The 23,705-nt window shown below is 38.7% G+C and overlaps 1 protein-coding gene across 1 annotated transcript in view; it reads left to right on the top strand.

Annotated features, from left to right (window-relative positions):
• The window catches only part of LOC135113851 (probable glutamate receptor), a 34,378-nt gene extending 11,526 nt beyond the window's left edge, over window positions 1-22,852 (top strand). The window contains exons 2-7 of the mRNA XM_064029473.1: window positions 216-375; window positions 2,771-2,856; window positions 14,024-14,208; window positions 14,626-14,862; window positions 20,924-21,102; window positions 22,708-22,852. Of these exons, the coding sequence (XP_063885543.1) occupies window positions 216-375; window positions 2,771-2,856; window positions 14,024-14,208; window positions 14,626-14,862; window positions 20,924-21,102; window positions 22,708-22,852 (992 nt within the window). The remainder of the gene's footprint in view (window positions 1-215; window positions 376-2,770; window positions 2,857-14,023; window positions 14,209-14,625; window positions 14,863-20,923; window positions 21,103-22,707) is intronic.
• The last annotated feature ends 853 nt before the right edge of the window (window positions 22,853-23,705 follow it).

The following is a 23,705-nucleotide window of genomic DNA, read 5'->3' as shown; positions in this document are numbered from 1 at the left end:
GTTATTGCAGATATGGGGTTCCATTGATTAAACCAGCTTTTTTTTTCTTACACTAATGTCTATTTTTTTATACTAATGTGTACAATTACATTTGCAATATATTAAGATACCCATAATTAATCAGTGTGTGTGTGTGTGTGTGTGTGTGTGTGTGTGTGTGTGTGTGTGTGTGTGTGTGTGTGTGTGTGTGTGTGTGTGTGTGTGTGTGTGTGTGTGTTTCAGAACGGAAATACATGCTGAACCTGACCGGACTTTCGGGGAAGATATGGGTGGGCACTTCAATGGCATGGTGGGCCAGCTCCAACGAGAGGAGTCTGACATAACAACTATTGTGGCACGAACCCCAGCCCGCATCAAGGTTGTGGATTACCTCAGGTTGATATCGCTGTTTATCTTTTATTATTATTTGGTTATTACTATTATCATTATTATTATTATTATTATTATTATTATTATTATTATTATTATTATTGTTATTATTATTATTATTATTATTATTATGATTAATTATTATTATTATTATTATTATTATTATTATTATTATTATTATTATTATTATTATTATTATTATTATTATTATCATTATCATCATCATCATCATCATCATCATTTATCATTTTGTTTACCATATTATACCACCAAGTCCTTAACACTAACAATTTATCTCAGAGGATGAGGCGTAGGCCTATTTTGATGTTCCAGCCTTTTTGGGGTCACATCTAAAATGGTCCATGTTTGCAGCGTCGAAGGGTGCCGAGCACTGGAACACAGGAAGCAAAATACCCTTTTCCACAGATTGCTGACAAATGCGACACAAATTATGGATTTAGTTTTGCAAGCGCAAACAAGTTATCTCATCATAGCAAGAGTGTACAGTTTTCACTTACCAGTAACCGACTATAAACGGAACCTAAAGTACGTTTATTTTTATTTTTTTACCAATACATTCTGTGGTAGGTATAGAAAGATACACTTACTCCTAAGACCTAAACAGGAGAGAGGTTAGGCCCCCTAAATGTCATCTATAGAATGCATTGAAAGTGCGAAAGAAAACGAGAGGGAGTCTGGGTAGGGGTGAAGGAAGGGGTTCCCTCTACGTCATCCGGAGGGACTCAAAGCTCCACCCACCGGTTGCAAGAGAGCGCGTCATTTGACCTGAATATTATATGGACAATGATATATGGGGCCGGCGTTGTACATAGGGATCGCGCATGCGTTTTGTAGGCCGAAAGGTTCTTAATCACACGGGTTTGAATCCTGATCACGAACACAGAAGTAGGAAGAGCATCCACTTTGGGTAACGGTTCCTAAGCGTCAAAATCCAGTCTTTTGTTAGAAGGCAACGTTTTAGGCCTGATAAATTAGGGAACTGCACTTAGAGCCGAAAATATTATAAATATGAGGATAGGTGTCTGCGTATATATATATATATATATATATATATATATATATATATATATATATATATATATATATATATATATATATATATATATATATATATATATATATATATTTTATTTATTTTTTTTTCTTTAATAGCTTTCGATATGATAATAGAACAACGACGCTGTCAATATTTTGCTCCACTTGGTAACTCATAGAGGCTGTGTGGCGCTGTCTCCACAGGCCGTACCTGGCTGGACATGATCAGGTCACTCCGGGGTTGAGGAGACAACAGCGCGAGCAGGTACAGCAAACACTCCGAGTACCAATCTTAATAGTCTGGATCCACTATAGCTCAATTGATTCGTGCCGAGCTTTTACACTTCTGCAAGACTTAACGCGTGACTATCACGACACATTGTTTATCTCTCTAGCTGCAGTTGTCAAATAAGCGCTATAAATAATTTCACACACCACACAAATCACATGCACACACTGGCACATATACTTCGTTTTTCTAAGTTATAGTTGACAAGTTTACTCATAAATCACGACATTATGATTTTATATTACATGTACATCCTGTAGTACGACCGCCATTTGACTTCAAATACTCTCAGCAAGTCCAGCAACAGAACCGTTTTCCATTATTTCCGACAACAGAAAACGAGCAGCAAGACGTTATTTGCTGCTCATTTTGCCCAGCCCCAAGCAAAAACGACGAACATGTTGAGAGAAATTTGTCCTGCGTTGCGCCTCCTTTATGGTTATCATTGTCTTCTTGAATTAATTTGAAATCCTTGTTTTCTCCACCGAATGAAAGTGACGCCGATGCTGATGGCGATGAAAATGATGATGATAATAATAAAAATAATAATATAACAATGATGATGATGATAATAATAATAATAATAATAATAATAATGATAATAATAATAATCTACGAGTATCTATCTATCTATATATCAGGCCGGCGATCACATACAGGATGGTCTAGACATTGCATCGCATACTCATACACAGTCCACACATCATCCAGACGCGTAGCACCAACGTATCATTACTATAGCACACAAATTGCAATGATGATGATGATGATGATGATGATGATAGTAATGATAATAATAGTAAGAAGAGGAAGAAGAAGAAAATAATAATAATAAAAATAGTAATAGTAATGATAATAATAAAAATAATAATAATAATAATAATAATAATAATAATAATAATAATAATAATAATAATAATAATAATAATAATAATAATAATCATAAGAAGAAGAAGAAGAAGAAGAAAAATATACGTGTGTGTGTAATAATGTCCAAACTTCCCTTCCTGTTCAAATGCATTTTTTTTTTATGACCATGTCCATAAAACGTTTCAGAACGTACCCATCGGATGTACTGGTGATAACTTCATTGCAGCCCACGGTCCTCCCTGCACACCTGTCAATCATCAGACCGTTTTCAGGTGAGAACATTTGAGAACACACAAATTATAAACATTGGAATTAAGTTTAGCGTTACATAAAGAGCATTTTTATTTATTTATTTATTTATCTATCTATTTATTTATATTTTAGTATTATTCATCGATTATTGCTATATATAGGTTATTTGCTCCGGTATGTTATTATTATAATGTTTTTGTTAGAGACACTGCGTTCAAGGACAGTCATGTGTCGCATCAGATTTATATTTATGCAATGATTTCATTAAAGATAAAATAAAAACAAATACCTTACAAAAACACACCGAAAGAGGTACGAATGTAATGTATTAGAGTTTGTAAATTATAGGGACACATACACAACATGAGTTCGTGAATAAAACAAAAAAAAAATGTGAAACATTAAAAAATACATGTACATCATTGTAGAAAATCTATAATCACTGAAATAAATTTTATATTCTAGCAGACATCTGAATTTTATGCCAAGACCTAAGGATAAGAACACCACAGTCACAACATTATCTAATAGGAACAGCCTCACAGAGGAGCAATCATCCCAACCGCTCCGTTGACAGTTCTTCTTGTCCAATATGCCCTGTGACAGTAATATATCAGACAGTAAAACCTATAGTCACGGGGATGCGGAAGCGTAGCCAGATATGTAATTCTCATAAAATACGGTTCCAGTTGCGAATAATTTTTATACATATCACAGTAATACAGAGTCCGTTGTATTTGTGACAAAGAGCTCCAGAGGAGTAAAAGAGAAAAGAAAAACAAAACAAAACACAATATATATATATATATATATATATATATATATATATATATATATATATATATATATATATATATATATATATATATATATATATATATATATATATATATATATATATATATATATATATATATATATATATATATATATATATATATATATATATATATATATATATATATATATATATATATATATATATATATATATATATATATACATACATACATACATATATAAAACAATGTATGACACCAATATTACCCAAGTTTACAGTAGTACATACAACTACATCATATATAAACAGATCATTAACTGAGTGCCGCATATGTAACAACAGTAACTGCTTGAATATCAAATCCTTAATACGAAAGACGTTTCAACGAACAAACGAAAAGAACCTTAATACGATATTGCAACTACTTAACTACACTGCTAACCCCATCGATGTCTTCGTACAGCACTGGCGGACAGTCTTTTCAGAGTGAGGGCCGGAACAGAATATCATGAGCACCCTATGGGCCAAAGTGAAAAATGAGAACACAAAAGTGATTTCTTACAACAATTTTATTTGCAAACATGCAGATCAGTGAGATGGTTGGTACTGCTTGCCATGAAGAGTTGATTCAATTTTCAGATCATTGGATGATGTGGATAACAGAAGGATATCGTTGAGATGACGATCGCAGATCTGGGAGCGTAGGCGAAACTTCCCGTATTTCATTTCTGAGAAGAGTTGTTCGTAACAGTAGGTGCTACCAAACATGGCCTCAATGCAGTGAACATATACAATATATTTTAGGAAAATTACTAGAAGGGAGGACGAGATCGCAGAAGGTAATAAAGAGGAGGTACAAAACTTCGCCCTCAGTTCATCGTTGCACTGCAGCTCCGCCAATTCCATCTGTAGGTGGCCCCGGGCGTCATCCACTGGGAAGTCAAAGGGGACAGAGAACAGTTTGACTTCCGCTGCCAGCGATCAGTCCTCTGCAAAACGGTAGGCAAACTCCCTCCGCAGAGAAGCGACGATACCGACACACGGCATGGCCATAAACATCAACATCAACGTACAGGAAGTTATAGCCAGTATCCACCAATCCCAGCAGCACAATGGAGTGGAAATCTTTATAAATATAGTGCAAAGATCCACCTGAAAAAGGACACCTTATGGCCAACTGTATGCCGTCCTGGGCACCAATTGTGTAAACTCTAGCTGTTTGAAAAATGTTTGGCAACTTATTTAAATTCCTCTAATGTTTTTGGGTATGGCCTGATCTACTTCATGTACTTACTCATTACTGCCTCACATATCTCAGGAATTACTTATTGTGTTAGAGACCGTTCTAAAAGAATACGCTATACTTCTGCAGTTGTCTATTTTGGCCACGTACCGTACGGTCATGACCAGCCGCATATCAGGTTTGATTGACTTCCTTCAGAATTTCTCTCAATTTTAAGAATAATCCTGGTGACCACCTCTTCAAACATTTCCTTGGGCACCCGGAAGTTATTTACGTAATTTTGCACGTTGTACAGTGACTGTCATAATAGCCAAACTCTCGTCTCCTAAAAAGTCATGGTTTCGTCCAATCCCTCTGCTTCAGCTTCTTTCTTGCCTTTTGTCGTTTATTCACAGCCTGGTTAGTTTCATTCTCCTCTAGGTGAAGGTCGAACTCAAATTGTATAAAATCTACTCCAGCTTGCCACGAAATCATCCTGATGGTGCCCAGACTAGGAGAGCTCACCCAAACATGTGGGAAAAAAATAAAACACCTATAACCGTCTCCTATATATACATATATACTCCATCGATGAATCATATGGCATTACCAGCGCATTCACAGCAGAGTGAGAGCGCGTTCACAATGCGGTCGTAGGGGATTCGCGTTTGTGCCCCAACGCAATCGCATCACGTTCGTCTCGCGTTCGCAGGACGTTCACCAAGCAAGAGAGTGGCAATACATTCGTACCACAGTCATCGTGCAGGAAGTCATAGGAAAGTCGCAGCGGAGTCGCCAGCAAAATTCGCCAACGTGGGAAAGGGAATCAGCCCCATCACTAAAACTAGAAGGCTTCGTCAGACCAGTTTCTTCCATATGACGGGAATTACTGTCCACCTTTGGCTGCTGCGAAAGGGATATAGGACAGGCTTCAAAAAAAAAAAAAAAAAAAAAAAAAAAAGTGTCTTAGCAGTCATTTACAATTAAGCGAGCCTTACCCCCAAAATATATCAAAGTTCATTCCTAAACACTTCGAGAGACTTACTAGTTACATCAACTCGCTTGTCAGCCGAATTTAATATTTTCTCATCGGTTGCGACTGAAACAAACTCTTATAGACTGGCAACCCGGAGTAGTTTCATTAAACGAACAACGTACCAACATTCGACCCAAGGAAATGTAATGCTGCAACGTAACATTTGCAGATTTGGCCGTCTGGCGAACCTTCCCTGCTATATCTGATCCCTGGTGACCTCAAAAGGGGCAAAAATAATAAGAAAAAAAAAATGTGTTAGGGGAAACATACGAGGTACCACCTTGAACTAATTTTTTATGACCAAAAATTATGCAAAGAGTACACAATGGACCCTGCCAGATTAATTATTTGTTTCAAAGGAGATGCCAGACGCCCTCAAAGGACCCCCGTATATCCCCTTGATCAAACGTAGGAAGTACCACATGTAACTAATTTGAGATGAATAGTAACATCCCACAGACCAAAGAATGGCCTGTGCCAGACAATCTGTCTGTTGTAAAGGCACTGCCAGACGCACCCAAATGTACCTCTACAGTTACAGTACTATACTTTGAAAATCGGTGATATATTATTTTACTTAGTAAAATTATAATTGTGAAAAAAAAAAAATAAAAAAAATAAATATATATATATATATATATATATATATATATATATATATATATATATATATATATATATATATATATATATATATATATATATATATATATATATATATATATATATATATATATATATATATATATATATATATATATATATATATATATATATATATATATATATATATATATATATATATATATATATATATATATATATATATATATATATATATATATATATATATATATATAGTCATGAATTTCACCATTTTCACCATTTTTGGACTGGATAAAAAAAAAGAAAAAAAAAACTCAAATAAAAAAAATCATTTTAAAACTCCTGAAACTGATTTATAGGATTAAAAATGAAAAGTTTTCTTGATTTGCGTGAATACAATAAATCACTTTTACGTATGAGCCCCAAAATGTAATCTTTCATGTTTTCATTGAAGGATCCCTGATATCTCTGTTCAAAGTTCATTATATATATTGGTGGAAGCGCTCCCTTTGTTCCTCTCAATATGTTACCATATTTTCCTTGAAATTGTCGAGATGAGCATTTAGGATATGGACCTTCAAGGACATTCTGCAGCCCATTTCACCATATCTTTTCACTAAAGCTTCGACCAGTTCCATATAGCTCTCAGCCCTGTACTACAGGGCTGATAGCTTCTGTGAACTTCTGTAGAAATTCTGAGCATTTCATAAATTTCCTTACTTGTGGTCCAATGAAGATACCAACTTTCACCTTTGCTTCTGAAAGCTTAAGAAAGAAGTCTTGAAGATATTTGAAGGCAGCAGACTCCTTGTCAAGAGCTATAATAACAAACTGTTTCACGAGACCCAGTTTGATGTGTAGTGGAGGAAACAAAACCTTTTGAGGATTCACCAATGGCTCATGTTTGATATTGTGTGCTCCCACTGTAGTGTCAGTCCTTCGAGGACAGTGCTTTCTCTGGTAATATGTTGCTCTGCCTCTATCCCCCCCCCAAAAAAAAAAAAAAAACGAATTCTTGGCAAAACCTTGCAGTCCCATCAAGAAAGCCACCATCTTGAAGTCTCCAATAACTTCCCAGCCATATTTGCTGTAGTTCAAAGTCTCCAGTAGAAGCTTTACACTGTTGTAGTCCTCCTTAAGATGCACAGAATGAACAAGAGGCAGAGATGGATACTTGCTTTCATCGTGCAGAAGTACAGCTTTCAGTCTTTTAGAGGAGCTGCAAATGAAGAGTCTCCATTCATCTGCATTGCAAACAATTCCAATAGCGTCAAACAAGCCTGATACATTACTGCAGTAGCATAGCCTGTCCTCCTTTGCAAAGAAGCTGGAGAAATGTTCGTGACATTTTCTTTGGTTTGTCACTTGCACAGTGTCATCCAGTAAATTCCATTTCTTCAGCCTTGAAATCAAAAGCTCACCATTTGACTTTGTGAAACCAAGATCTCTGATCAGGTTACTGAGGTTTCTTTGGTTTGGGTAGTAAGGATTCCTCCTAACTACAACTGTATTTGTGATGTCACAGTCTTCCTCTCTGTTTTAGCTCATCTTCTGACTTGCTGCTTTCTTCTGATAGTTGACTTCTTTTTGGAAGACCTGGTACAGAAAAATCAGCACTGTGTGGTACTGGTGCAAGGAAGATGGAATGTCTGCATAGAAAACAGCAGGTGCATTTTTCCGAGATCGGCGTTTGGAAGGATTCAACATGCAGAAAAAGCAGTCAGTTGAGTGATCAGTAGGATCACACCATATTCTAGGAATGGCTCTGTTATCCCCTTTATACTATCCTGTAAAAAAAAACAGTGTGAGTTTCTCTTGAATTAATTTTGTTTTTATTCTTAATTCTTAATTGGATCTTACTCCTGAAAACTAACAGCTGTTTTACCTTCTACTGTTCTCTTACAATGTTCACAAGCAAAATGAGGTGCCCAGGTCTTGTCTTGGTCCCCAACTGGCAAAGCAAAATATGCTTTGTAAGCTTCACACATTTTTGCAGGTGCTGTCACAGAGAACTTCTTTCCTCTTGTCTTGATGAACTGACCACATATGTAGCAGAATGTATCTGGAGAATGATTGCAGCCTCTTGATGCAATTTCATCTCTTCTGGTGCGTCTTATCAGGCAGCCAAAGCAGAACTGATTGGTAATCTGCAAACCCCTACTTTTATATTGTCAAGCAGTGCTCTAGAATGTTCTTTGTCTTTATAGAATGTGTTTCAGTATGTTTTCAATCTTACAAAAGTGTCTGGTTGAACATTCTGGAAGATTTGAGATTTCTGAAATGTAAGCAAATTCTTCTAAATATGAAAAAAATTCTTGCTAGATCTGGTCAGCTCAATAATGATCTTATTAAGATAAAAAAAAATCCTTTATATTCTCTCTTTCATTGTTTTAACTTATTTGCAACATTATAAAAGCAAATGAGATTTTGCAAAGGTTCTACCAGACACCTGACATGAAAAACAATCGTAACCCATACTATAATTAAATAAGGCAAAAAAAAAAAGAAGTAAATTAATTGTTCTAAACAAATACGCAAAGTTTTAGGAAAAATAAAATTCTGTTTTGTTTAGATGAAAATAACTGGAAAATTATGGCTTGGGACCAAGGACAAGACAAAGGTGATTTTTTTTTACATATTGTAATAGGAAGACAAAGGGTGATAAGACAGAATCGCAAGTAAAACCACTTTTAATAGATTTAGGAGAAGAAAAGTGACCGTCTACCACAGCAACAATAGAATGGTCAGAAAAAAAAAAAAGAAAATTTGAAGTTTCAAAAAGAAGGATGGAACTCATAAGAGGGTACTTTGGAAATCAAAGCTTTGTGTCTGACTCTATCAGAAGTTTTTGATATGTCTAAGGTAACAGAAAAGGTTTTGCAAAACTCCCTAAAAGAGGATGACCAAGACTCAGTAAGAAAAGCTACTATATCACCAGTAAAGCAGTTTGAGGAAACACATATTGGTGATCGGATAGAAGGTTGTTTAATGATAGATGCTTGAGAATCTTCCAGTTGATTTAAAAAAAAAAAAATTCGAGATTCAAAAACTTTAGACAGGCAGGAAATTAAAGCAATGGGACGATAGTTTGAGGGGATTACAACGGTCACCTTTTTTTTTAGGAACAGGCTGAATGTAGGCAAACTTCCAGCAAGAAAGAAAGGTAGATGTTGCTAGACAGTTGGAAGAGTTAGATTAGGCAAGGTTTAAACACGGAGGTACAGTTTAGGAGAGTAATAGGAGGAACCTCATCTGGACCATAAGCCTTCCGAAGGTTTAGGCCAACGAGGGCATGAGAAACATCACTGTGAAGGATGTTAATGGGTAGCATGAAGCAATGGGGGATGGAGGAGATGGAGGAACAAACACTGAATCATCCAAGGTAGAATTTTTAGCAAAGATTTGAGCGAAGAGTTCAGCTTTAGAAATAGGTGACATAGAGGAGGGAATAAAGGAGGGAAAGATGAAGAAGCAAGGCTATCGGAGATTTGTTTTGGCGACGTGCCAGGAGTCACGAGGAGAGTTTAGAACTTGAAAGATTTTGAGAGTTTTTCAGTAGTTGGAGAACAGACTTTGCATGATTCAGGGCAGAAATATAAAGTGCACAAGATTTTGGTGATGTGAGGCTCAAGTATCTTTTGTGGGTCACCTCTCTATCATATATAGCACGAGAACGGGCTGTGTTAAGCCAAGGTTTAGAAGGTTTAAAGCGAACGAAAGAGTGAGAAATGTACGCCTCCATGTCACATCTGTTATGCGTTCAACACACAGAAACGGATCTCTGACACGGAAGCAGTAGTCGTTCCAAGGAAAATCAGCATAATACCTCTTCAGGCACCCTGATTAGAAGAGGCAAAACGGCAGAGGCACCTCCGCTTTGGAGGATGCAGAGGAGGGATTGCAATGATAGGACCAGATACAGATATAAGATTGTGATCAGAGGAGACCAACGGAGAAGACAGGATGATCAGGAAGAGATAAAAAATGTTGGATGTATTTCCAAGACGGTGAAGAATATGAGTAGGGTGTTGTGCCAGTTGCTCCAGGTCGTGGAGGACAGCAAATTTAAAGGCTAGTTCACCAGGATGGTCGGTGAAGGGAGAGGAAAACTAAAGTTTGTGGTGAACATTGAAGTACCCAAGAATAGAGATCTCTGCAAAAGGGAAGAGAGAATGTACTCCACTTTGGAAGTTAAGTAAAGATTTTTTTTTTTTTACAATTAGAGGAGTTAAGTGAGAGGTATACAGCAAAAATTAATTTAGTTTGAGAGTGTCTCTGCAGTCGTAGCCAGATGGTGGAAAACTCATAAGATTCAAGAATGTGGGCACGAGAGCAGGTTATTAAGTCGTTGCGCACAAAGACGCAACATCCAGCTTTGGATTGAAAATGAGGATAGAGAAAGAAGAGAACTGAAAAGGGCTACCCTGTGTTTCAGTAAGGAAAAGAAGATGAGGTTTATTAGAGGAGAAGTGGTGTTCAACAGACTGAAAATTTGATCTAAGGGCGCGGATGTTGCAGAAATTAATGAAAAAAAAAAAGTTGAGGGTGGTGCTAAGACACTTAAGGTCAATACCAGAAGAGCAGTCCGACCTGGGTCCCCTCCCCAGATGGGGATTCCCAGGCTGGTGTAGGAGTCACCGTTTTAGTTTAGAATTTTGAGTGAAGGGTGTGTGTGTAAATAGGTTCATGTAGTTTTGTGTGAATGAAGAGAATTGTTTTTAGAGGGCAGGTTGTGACTGCCCCTTGTGTTATGAAACACAAAGGGAAAACATTCAATGAGGCCACAGCTGGCTTATTTATAAGTTCAGAGTACCCCCTGATCCAGTGTTGGAGACCTCATTGGGAGTAATTATCGTTTCAGCAGATGTCTTCTGCCTCCTCCTGGACCGTGGGTTGGATTTCGTTACTCTGGGTGTTTTGTCCAATGGGATAATTCCTTCCCCCTGGGTGAACGTCGTCTCTACTGTCTGTGCACTAGAACATGACTAATTAGCTCTTTCCAGCTTGGAAGATTAAGTTGGCGTCTGTTATGTTCCATTGTTAATAGATTTAGGAGAAAACAGTGACTGTCTGCCACGGCAGCAATAGAACGGCCAGAAAAGAAACTTAAGATGAAGTTATAGAGAGAAAGATAAAAGCCACAGGATGATATTTTGAAAATTAAAGCTTTGTGTCAGACTATCAAAAGCTTTTGATATGTCTAAGACAACAGCAAAAGTTTCACCAAAATCTCTAAACGAGGATGACTAAGACCCTCTAAGCCTAAGGAAAGCCGAAAATCACCATTAGAGCAGCCTTGACGGAACCCATACTGGCGATCAGATAGAAGGTTGTGAGTATCATTGAAGAAGAGGGGATAGTTGTCTGGAAGGTTGTGTTGTTTTTGAGGCATTGAACAATACTAAGTTTGTCCCAATCAGAAATTTTAGAAATATCAAAAGTCAGCCGTTCTGTGGCTTCCCTTCGTGAACTGTTTACTTTCTGACGTCTTTTCTTAGATATCCAACCCTTTAGGAAATAAACGGTTCATGTAGGGAAGCAACAGAACGCCTGACTTCGGATCTCTCTAAAATTTATGATTGGGGCATAGCAAACTTAGCATTGTTCAATGCCTCAAAAACTCAGTTCTTCCATCTATCACCTCGACACAACCTTGTAGGCTACTATCCACTCTTATTCAGTGACACTCAACTTTTCCTCTCTTCTACACTGAACATCCTCGGTCTGTCCTTTACTTATAATCAAAACTGGAAAGTTCTGAGTCGTTTCCGCCAGTTTTTTTTTTTTTTTTTTTTTTTCACACCCCAAGCCCTTTGCTAACTCTTATCCGTCCTTATCGTCCATGTATGGATTATGCTTCACATGTATGGGTGAGGGGGGTTCCACTCATACTGCTCTTTTTGATAGGGTGGAATCAAAAGCTTTACATCTTATCAACTCCTATCTTCTAACCGACTGTCTTCAGCCTCTTTCTCATCGCCGCAATGTTGCATCTCCTGCTATCTATTACCGCTATTCACGTACCAACTGCTTTTCAGAACTAGCTAACTGCATGCCTCCCCTCCTCCTGAGGCTTCGCTGTACAAGACTTTTTTTCTTTGTCTTACCGCTATTCTGTCCACCTTTTAACGTAAGAGTTAACCAGTATTCTCATTCACTCATCACTTTCTCTGGTAAACTATGGAACTCCTTGCCTGCTTCTCTATTTCCACCTTCCTATGCCTTGAGTTCTTTGAAGAGGGCGGTCTCAAGACACTTATCATTTATCTATTTATTTATTCATATATTTATTTATATATTTATTTTTTTATGACCACTTTTGACTCAAGGGACCGGCACCTCAGTGACAGATTTTTTTATTACAGTTCTGTTGCCTTTGTTTGGTACCCCTCCTACATGAAAAGAAAACCGTTTCTCATCGCCACAACGCTGCAACTCTTTCTATTTTCTACCGCTTTTGTTTCATGCTAACTGCTCTTCTGATCTTTCTGACTGCATGCCTCCCCTCCTCCTGTGTCTCGCTACACTAGACCTTCTCCTTTTTTCTCACCCCTAACCTGTCCAACTCTCTAACGGAGGATTTAACCAGTATTCACAATCATTCATCCCCTTCCTGCCTGCTTCTGTATTTCCTTCTTCCTATGACTTGAACTCTTTCAAGAGGGAGGTTTCAAGACACTTATCCTTTATTTATTCATTTATTCTTTCTTTATGACCGCTTTTGACTGCATGAGGACCGACAACTCAGTGGACTTTTTTCTTTTTTTGCCGTCGGCTGGTTCGTTTCATATATATATATATATATATATATATATATATATATATATATATATATATATATATATATATATATATATATATATATATATATATATATATATATATGACATTTTTTGGGGGGGCCTTGACCGGTGTGTCTCCTACATGAAAAAAAAAAAAAAAAAAAAAAAAAAAAAATATATATATATATATATATATATATATATATATATATATATATATATATATATATATATATATTTATATATATATATATAGTTTTTTTTTTCCCTTTTTTTTCATGTAGGAGACACACCGGTCAAGGCCCCCCAAAAAATGCCATATATATATATATATATATATATATATATATATATATATATATATATATATATATATATATATATATATATATATATATATATATATATATATATATATATATATATATATATATATATATATATATATATATATATATATATATATATATATATATATATATATATATATATATATATATATTAACTCCTGCCTGGTGCTTGTACAACCGGTCACGCTAGTTAACCTCCCTGGAGGGACCGCTATGGCAGTCCATCAATCACTTGCAATTTGCTTCCTCAAATTAGATTTGACTTCTGTCACCCTGTCGCCAACCAACAAGCGTGATTGATTAGCTGCATCTAGGCTGACGGCGCTGACCAGCATGAAAAATCAGGGAGTTAATCTGTCGTTACAAGAAAATAAAGACATACCAAAACTTCATCACCAATAACACTGCAGGTGAGGTGTGGGCTGGAATACTGATTGGCATAGTTGTGTGGGCCGCGACATTCTGGTTACTGCAGTTCTTATGGGGGCTTGCTCAAGAAGACCGGAACATTTCCCTTAGTTCCATTTGCTTGTACGGCTGGGGTGCGCTGGTGGAACAACCGCCTTTAGATCCTTCAGCCGATGCTTCTGGACAGGTGTGTGTGTGTGTGTGTGTGTGTGTGTGTGTGTGTGTGTGTGTGTGTGTGTGTTGTTGTTGTTGCGTGTGTGTATGTGTGTGTGTGTGTGTGTGTGTGTGTGTGTGTGTGTGTGTGTGTGTGTGTGTGTGTGTGTGTGTGTGTATGTTGTTGTTGTTGTTGTTGTTGTGTGTGTGTGTGTGTGTGTGTGTGTGTGTGTGTGTGTGTGTGTGTGTGTGTGTGTGTGTGTGTGTGTGTGTGTGTGTGTGTGTGTGTGTGTATGTGTATGTTGTTGTTGTTGTTGTTGTGTGTGTGTGTGTGTGTGTGTGTGTGTGTGTGTGTGTGTGTGTGTGTGTGTGTGTGTGTGTGTGTGTGTGTGTGTGTGTGTGTGTGTGTGTGTGTGTGAAGCATACTTGCAAAAACTTCAGTGTATTGCAGATGTTGGTTGGCTGGTGGCTGGTTTTCTGCCTTATTATCAGCACTGGATTTCGGTCTTCCCTCGTAGCCCACTTAACAGTACAGTCCAAGACTCCTACTATTGACACATTCAAGGACCTGGTGGAACTGAACGCTTGGAAATGGAGTACGGAGGAGTGGCTTTATAAATCAGCTGTATATGACTATTTTTCAAAGCATACTGATCCAGTGGTAAACAAGATCTACAAAGGCATGGAGGTAATTATCGAGAACAACAATCCAAAATCATTAGTGTGTCGGTCAATGGCTAGATGTGCATAGAAATACATGCATTAGTAATGAAAGCCATCGTTATTAGTATTAGTGGTGTAGGTGTTACGCAGTAGTAGTAGTAGTAGTAGTAGTGGTAATAGTAGTAGTAGTAGTAGTAGTAGTAGTAGTAGTAGTAGTAGTAGTAGTAGTAGTAGTAGTAGTAGCAGTAGAAGTAGTAGTAGTAGTAATAGCAACAGTATTATTACTGTTATTATTATTATTATTATTACTATTAATAGTAGTAGTAGTAGTAGTAGTAGTAGTAGTAGTAGTAATAGTCCTGGCCCTGGTGTGGTGTGATAGGGGGATGACAAGCGCCCTATCGGATCCTCCGTCTGGGTTGCATGACTATGCCCATCGTGGTCATCTCCCACATCGATTCCTGTTAAATCCTGCAGAGCTCAGAACCTTCTCAGGTACCACTGATTCTCTGGGGTGGGTTCAGTGTCAGCAGCTCTCCAAATCGGCTACAACCAATGTAATGTTGTAATTAGCCTGTCCTACATTCCTGTGTATGCCAGGGGCCCCTCGGAGACTCTTAGGCTTCCTCGATCACAACACCTCCTAAGTCACCTAAGTCAAGCGGACCGGTGTTCAATCTCGTATTTTCCTTTCCCCTCGAGGATTATATGAGCTCATCAGGTTCCTTTCTTTCTATATATGCAGTCTGCCAATAGTCTTTCCGGGTTCCAACGTCTCCCATTTACATAATATCTAAAATCTTAATTAGTTTATCGGCCTTTCTTCGCTCGAGTGGTGCCGAAGGAGTGCAGGTAAACACAATGGTAAAACAGCTGCGATACATTATTATGATTAAGCAAAACTTTACAAATATAAATGGAGACTGCCTGCGACAAGTCCGCCCCCAAGAATGAGCAAACGAGGACTCCTGGTGAGACTGGAGTGAGACTACCCGCATGACCAGCGAGTCAGGTTACGGCTGGGGCTCTTGACCTCAGTGGGAGCCCACGCGGCCTGCAGGGTAAGTAATGAGCATAACCGCAGAGAAAGGCAGGGGAACACGAAGCTTGACTTCACTCTCCACCTGAGGCTGGTGTTAGGTCACAGACAGGCGCCAAGTGGGTAATGGAATGTTTGCCAGGAGTGAGGCATAACGCTACATCGCTCGGCCACCCTTTTCGCCGCATCCTCGCGGCGAACAACGTATGGTACGTCCGTCCGTCCGTCCGTCCGCCCCCAAGGCTGTACGGACGATAATTACCGAGACTGTGGGGAAACTGTCCGCATGGCCGGTGGGTCAAGTCGGAGACAAAGGCAGGGGGAGACGAAGCTTGACCTCACTCTCCATGTGGTCGGGCCGGAGAGGCCAGAGGGTGGCGTAAGGTTCACAAGACGCAGCCGCTGGCCATCTTGACCAAGTGTCTATGTCTACGATGACGCCCACATGGTCCCAGCATCCGCTCTCATGGTCCTGCATATCTACATACGCGCCAAGGTCCAAGCAAGGAAACGGTCAGGCGCTTGAGTCGTGTCTTTCCTTCGCCTTACACCTGTGGTGGAGTCACAGTCGTCTGCTGCTTGTTGCCACTTTGGGATGAATGATCAGTAGCGTGCTGGTATTTATAGGGTGACCAAACAGTACTTGTGCTAGTGACCTTCCATCAGCGAGAGGAATGTTTCTCAGTTTTAACAGGCCACAGGCGAATTCATCTTCGTCCAGCTGTCCCTTCCTTGTTGCTGTCATTATTAGCTTCCTGATCGTTTTGACCCCAGCTTTCGCATGCCCATTGGTTCGAGAGTTGTATGGTGAAGTCACGTAGTGTTCCATCCCCAACCAAAACACGAAGCAACGTAGGGTGGATGGGGCAAGCGGCGGCCTACCATCCGTCCTAAGGACAACTGACACACCTGTATCTACAAAGACAGACCTTAAGACAGTGACGAAATATGTAACGTGGGCACGATGACATATGGCCACCCTGATATAAGGTCGATGTAGACTAGCTAGGTAAAGGCAGTCATGTTAAAGTAATGTGCGGAAACTCGGGGGGTCGTCATTCTATCATGAGGTGTTCAATTTATCTCTGTCTATCCCTGGCAAGTACATGGTTTGTCTACCTCCATGTTTTGTGCTCTCCATTCCTGGCAACAGTCATGGAGGCACGACAGTCTCTCTATGGAGGGTGCGAGGAATGGTAGCCTCGGCCCATAAACGATGAGATCATCGTCCAAGGCAAATAGACTAATAACGCCCATAGGTGAGGCTCTAAGTCATGACGGTAACCAGGGAAGCCGCTTAAAATAGTCTTCCGTATTGTTTGATATTCTGGACCCTTTGTCTCCGCAACTAGCACTTTCTCCTGTGTTTCTTCTTTGAGAGTGCTAAGCAGGTACCCTCTATGCATACAATCTCAAGGGCAGCCAGCACTGCAATGTAAAGAAGGCTCATGTCATTGCAGATATCCTCTAGGACCTAGAACAGTTGCTTCGACACCGTACCCATATTCTTGACCGTATTGGATATACGCCATACATTCTTGATCTTTTTCTCACCTCTAATACTTTTGCTTATGCTGTCAACCTGTTTTCTCCATTGGGCTCCTCTATCACAACCTCATACCTGTATCTTGTCCTATTGCTCCAGTTCCTCCTCAGGATCCCCCAAAGGAAAGGTGTCACTGGCGTTTTGTCTCTACTAACTGGGGGGACCTGAAAGGTATTACGCAGATTTTCCAAGGAATGACTACTGCTTCCGTGTCAGAAACGCGTCTCTGTGTGCTAAGCGCATGACAGAAGTAATAGTATCTGGCATAGAGGCATGCATTCTTCATTTTATCTCTCGCACTAAACATTTCAAACCTTCGTGATATACATGATAGAGAGGTGGCCCACAAAATGTACTTAAGTCTTCCATCACCGGAATTTCATACACTTTATATTTCTGCCCAAAATCATGCCAAGTCTGTTTCTCCAACTAGCCCAAAACTCCTTCATTAATAAAGTGTCAAAATCTTTCAAGATCTAACTCTCCTCGTGACTTATAGCATCTAGCCAAAAATATCTCTAATAACTTTACTTCTTCTTTCCCTCCTTTATTTCAACCAAATGGCACAATTGCCATCTCATTTATTTCAAAAGCTAAACTCTTCGCTCAAATTTTTGCTAAAAATTCCACCTTGGATGAATCAGGGCTTGTTTTTCCTTCTGCTCCACCCTCTGACTACATGCTACCCATTAAGATCCTTCGCAGCGATGTTTTCCATGTCCTTGCTGGCCTTAAACCTCGGAAGTTTTATGGATCTGAGGGCCCTTCCTGTTCTCTGAAATTGTGCTTCCGTGCTTGCACCTTAACTACTCAAACTCTTCCAGATCTGTCTATCAACATTTACGTTTCCATCTTCTGGAAGTTTGCCTACATTCAACCTGTTCCTTAAAAGGATGACCACTATAATCCCTCAAACTACTATTTTATTACTTTAATTTCCTGCCTCTCTAAATTTTATAATCAATCCTCAACAGAAAGATTAAGATTTAAACATCTATCACTTCACAACCTTCTTTCTGACCGCCAGTAAGGCTTCTGTGGAGGCCGTTTTACGAATCTGGCTTTCCTTACTGAATCTTGGTCATCCATTTCTAGGGATTTTGACGAAATTTTCACTGTTGCATTAGGCATATGAAAAGCTTTTGATAGAGTCTGGCACAAAGCTTTCATTTCCAAACTACCCTCTTACGGCTTCTATCCTTCTCTCTCAAGTTTCCTTTCTAACCATTCTATTGTTGTTATGGTAGACGGTCACTGTTCTTCTCCTAGGCCTATTAACAGTGGTGTTCCGCAGGGTTTTATTCTGTAACTCAGTCTAACTATTATTCATCAATGATCTAAATCAAACTTCTAGTCTTATCCACTGTTACGCTGATGATACCACCCTGGACTTTTCCACGTGTTTTCGTAGACTTCCAACCCTTCAAAAAGTAAACAGTTTAGGCAAGGAAGCCACATAACACATGACTTCTGATCTTTCTAAAATTTCTGATTGGGGCTGAGCAAACAACTCAGTTCTTCCATCTATAAAATCGACACAACCTTCCAGACAATTATCCTCTAATTATCCCTCTTCTTTAATGACACTCAACTGCCCACCTCTTCTACACTGAACATCCTCGGTCTGTCCTTTACTTATAATCTAACTGGAAACTTCATATCTCATCTCTAGGTAAAATAGTTTCTATGAAGTTAAGCGTTCTGAGTCGTCTCCGTTAGTTTTTCTCATTCCCCCCCACAACTGCTAATTCTGTATAAGAGACTTATCCGCCCATGCATGGAGTATGCTTCATATGTGTGGGGGGTTCCAGTCATACCACCATTTTAGACAGGAGAGAATCAGAAGCTTTTCGTTTTATTAGCTCCTCTCTTCTAACTGATTGTGTTCAGCCTCTTTCTCATCGCTGTAATGCTGTATCTCTTGCTATCATCTACCGCTATTTTCATGATAACTGCTCTTCTAATGCCTCTCATCCTTCTTCAGCCTCGCTACACAAGACTTCTCCTCAACCCTATTTTGTCCACCTCTCCAATTCAAGAGTTAACCAGCATTCTCAATCATTAATCCTTTCTCTGGTGAACTCTGGAACTCCCTATCTGCTTCTGTATTCCCTCCTTCCTATGACTTTCAAGAGGGAGGTTTCATGACGAGGGAAACTCGGGTATGCTTAGCTGTAGGTTGGTGAGTAGAGAAAGGAGCTTTGGTGTCGTGACGCGTGCTCCGGTCTCCTCAGGGAAGTAAGTGGCCTAACTTCCTTCCTTTCACCTCCTTGGTGGTGTTATGGTCGCTTCTGGAAAGTCGTTGCTATTACTTCTTCATAGCCACCTCATAGCCACTTTATAACCACTAGACATGCCTAGGTAGGCTTATCATTCCTCACGTCCAACACCTTGTCTCCGCCTGCCTGGTGTGCCACGGCCAGTCGCTGTTATTTACTTCCTCCGTACTCACGCACCGTGTCTGCCGGATGGTTGGTAGCACCAGATTAGGCACCTTAGTCAGGATTCACAGGGCAACGGCGGGTGTCTTACCTTGCCACTGGCAGGGCAGGGGGTCAGAAAGGAAGAACTCCCTGCTTGGAGAGCATGCGTATCACCTACCCCTTCCTCCGCGGAGATGATCCGCCTGGCGTGGCATCGTAGTCATTGGCTATCCTTTCCTCCCGAAACTACTGCATGCCTATATCTCGTCTTCTATGTAAATTTTTACTATACCTATTCTAAAATCTCCTCGACCTCGTTTTATGAAAATTACCTCAGATAATTCCTTCGTGGGTTAACTCCCACTTGGAAACGAACCAGAGACGTGACACCGCGCGTGATTTATAGGGAAGAAATTGTTCGGGATTGGGGAGATTTTCAGGGAATCTAATGGAAATGATCCCTCATCCCAAGAAGGAAAAACAAAACCGCGATACGATACTAGCCCTACTTATAGTAGTAGTAATAGTGGTAGTAGTAATAATAATAGTAGCACTAGTAGTAGTAGTAGTAGTAGTAGTAGTAGTAGTAGTAGCAGTAATAGTAGTAGTAGTAGTAGTAGTAGTAGTAGTAGTAGTAGTTGTTGTTGTTGTTGTTGTTGTTGTTCTTCTTGTTCTTTTCTTCTTACTATTGTTCTTGTTGTTTTTGTTATTGTTGTTGTTGTTGTTGTAGTTGTTGTTGTTGTTGTTGTTGTTGTACTAATACTGGTAAACATAAGAATATTATTCTAAGAGTAAGAATATAGTGATGATGACAATAATGATGATAATGATGATAATAATAATAATAATGATAATAATGATAATAATAATAATAATAATAATAATAATAATAATAATAATAATGATGATAATAATAATAATAATAATAATAATAATAATAATAATAATAATAATAATAATAATAATAATAATAATAGTAATAATAATTGTATTAATGATATTAATAATATTATCTATGTATTATTATTAGAAAAATAATTCTCATTTAGTAATTATTATTTTCAAATATTTTTTTAAGGTAACTGAAGTCCACGACGCACTTACAAAGGTTTTATTGGGACAATATTCACTGATTGATTTCAAAAACTACATTAGGGTTGTGGTGGCTTCCGAATACACTGATGCCAAGGGAAAAACTCCTTTCTACATCGGCAATGAAGGAGTTTCAGTTTTAGGAGAAGGAGGATTCGCAATCAGGTAAAAAAAAATAAAGCGACAGTTTTAATAAAACAAAATTATTTTACATTGCAAGAAGTGAATGGATGTGTGTGTGTGTGTGTGTGTGTGTGTGTGTGTGTGTGTGTGTGTGTGTGTGTGTGTGTGTGTGTGTGTAGGTTGTACCAGACTCTATCAAAAACTTTTGATATATCTAAGGCAAAAGCAAAAGTTTCACCAAAATTTCTAAAAGAGGATATCTAAGACACACTAAGGAAAGCAAAAAGATCAACAGTTGAGCGGCCTTGACGGAACCTATACTGACGATCAGATAAAATGTGGTGAAGTGATAGATATTTAAGAATCTTCGTGTTGAGTATAGATCCAAAAACTTTAGATAGGCCGAAAATTAAAGCAATGGGACGGTAGTTTGAAGGATTACAATGGTCACCCTTTTTAGAAACAGGCTGAATGTAGGCAAACTTCCAGCAAAAAAAGGAAGGTAGATGTTGATAGACAGTTGAAAGAGTTAGACTAAGAAAGGTGGGAGCACGGAGACACAGTTTCGGAGAAAAATTGGAGGGACCTCAAATAAGGCAAGCGAGGGCATGGGAAACATCACTGTGAAGGATTTTAATGGGTAGCTTGAAATAGTCAGAGGATGAAGGAGAGGGAGGAACAAACCCGGAATCATCCAAGATAGAGGGCATGGGAAACATCACTGTGAAGGATTTTAATGGGTAGCTTGAAATAGTCAGAGGATGAAGGAGAGGGAGGAACAAACCCGGAATCATCCAAGATAGAGGGCATGGGAAACATCACTGTGAAGGATTTTAATGGGTAGCTTGAAATAGTCAGAGGATGAAGGAGAGGGAGGAACAAACCCGGAATCATCCAAGATAGAGGGCATGGGAAACATCACTACGAAGGATTTTAATGGGTAGCTTGAAGTAGTCAGAGGGTGAAGGAGAGGGGGAACAACCCTGTGAAGGATTTTAATGGATAGCTTGTAAAGTAGTGATAGAGGGCATGGAAAACATCACTACAAATGATTTTAATGGGTAATTTGAAGCAGTCAGTGAGTGAAGGAGAGGGAGTAACAAGCCCGGAATCATCCAAGATAGAGGGCATGGAAAACATCATTGCGAAGGAATTTAACGGCTAGCTTGAATTAGTCAGAGGATGAAGGACAGGGAGGAACAAGCCCGGAATCATACTAGGCAGAGTTTTTAGCAAAGATTAGAACAAAGACTTCAGCTTTAGAAGTAGATGAGATGGCAGTGGTGCCATCAGATTAAAAGATAGAAAGATAGATCAGATAGAAAAGAAAGATGAAGAAGCAAAGATATATTCTTGGCTAGGTACCAGAAGTTACGAGGGGGGGGGTTACATCTTGTAAAGAATTGACACTTCATATTAATAAAAGAGTTTTTGGCTAGATAGAGAAAAAACTTGGGATGATTCCAGGCAGAAATATAAAGCGCATGATATTCAGGTAATGGAATGCTCAAGTATCCTTTGTGTGCCACTTCTTTACCATGTATAGCACAAGAAGAGGCGGTGTTAAACCAAGGTTTGGAAGGTTTAGGTCGAGAGAAAGAGTGAGGAATGTATGTCTGCATGCCATCATCTTTGCTATGTGCTCAGCACACAGAGACGGGTCTCTAACACGGAAGCAGTAGTCATTCCAAATAAAATCAGCATAATACCTCCTCACGCCCCGCATCAGCAGAGGCAAAACGCCAGAGGCACCTCTACTCTGGGGGATCCTGAGGAGGGATTGAGGCAATAGAACAAGATATAGATATGATATTATAATTGAAGGAGCATAACGGAGAAGATAGGGTAACATCATAAGCAGAACGATTAGAGGTTAGGAAAAGATCAAGAATTTTGGGCGTATATCCAAAATGGTCAGGAATACGAGAAGGGTGTCGCACCAGTTGCTCTAGGTCGTGGAGGATAGCAAAGCTGAAGGCTGTCCTCCAAACTTTAACCCACACCACTACTTCCTTCTTACATATTTCTTGGCCCAGACTTAGCTGTGATGCGCGGCGGCATACCGCCTTGCTTGCTCCATATATATATATATATATATATATATATATATATATATATATATATATATATATATATATATATATATATATATATATATATATATATATATATATATATCTTATTTATTTATTTATTTATTTATTTATTTATTAATACAATAAAGGTAAAAGTAACACTAATATACATAAGAACATCAGAAAGTTGTTGCAAGAAGACATCAGGAAGTCCCTGTATGAAATATACCTACCTGCCTCTCGTCCCCATCCATAAATCCGTCTAATCTTCTCTTAAAGCTCCATAATGTCTTAGCACTGACAACTTGATTACTGAGTCCTTTCCATTTATCTACCACTTTACTTGAGAACCAATTTCTTCCTATCTCTTTTTTAACCTAAATTTTTCAAGTTTGAACTCGTTATTCATTGTTCTGTCCTGGTTACTGATGCTCAGAATTTTGCTTACGTCCCCTTGTTATACAACTTAAAAACTTCAATCAGGTCACCTCTTAACCAACGTTTCTCTAAAGAATGTAAATTAAACAGCTTCAGTCTCGCCTCGTAAGGAATACTCCTCATCCCCTGTAT

Source organism: Scylla paramamosain, chromosome 26 (genome assembly GCF_035594125.1).
Source record: "Scylla paramamosain isolate STU-SP2022 chromosome 26, ASM3559412v1, whole genome shotgun sequence".
NCBI lineage: Eukaryota > Metazoa > Arthropoda > Malacostraca > Decapoda > Portunidae > Scylla > Scylla paramamosain.
This window is presented reverse-complemented; position numbering and strand designations above follow the sequence as displayed.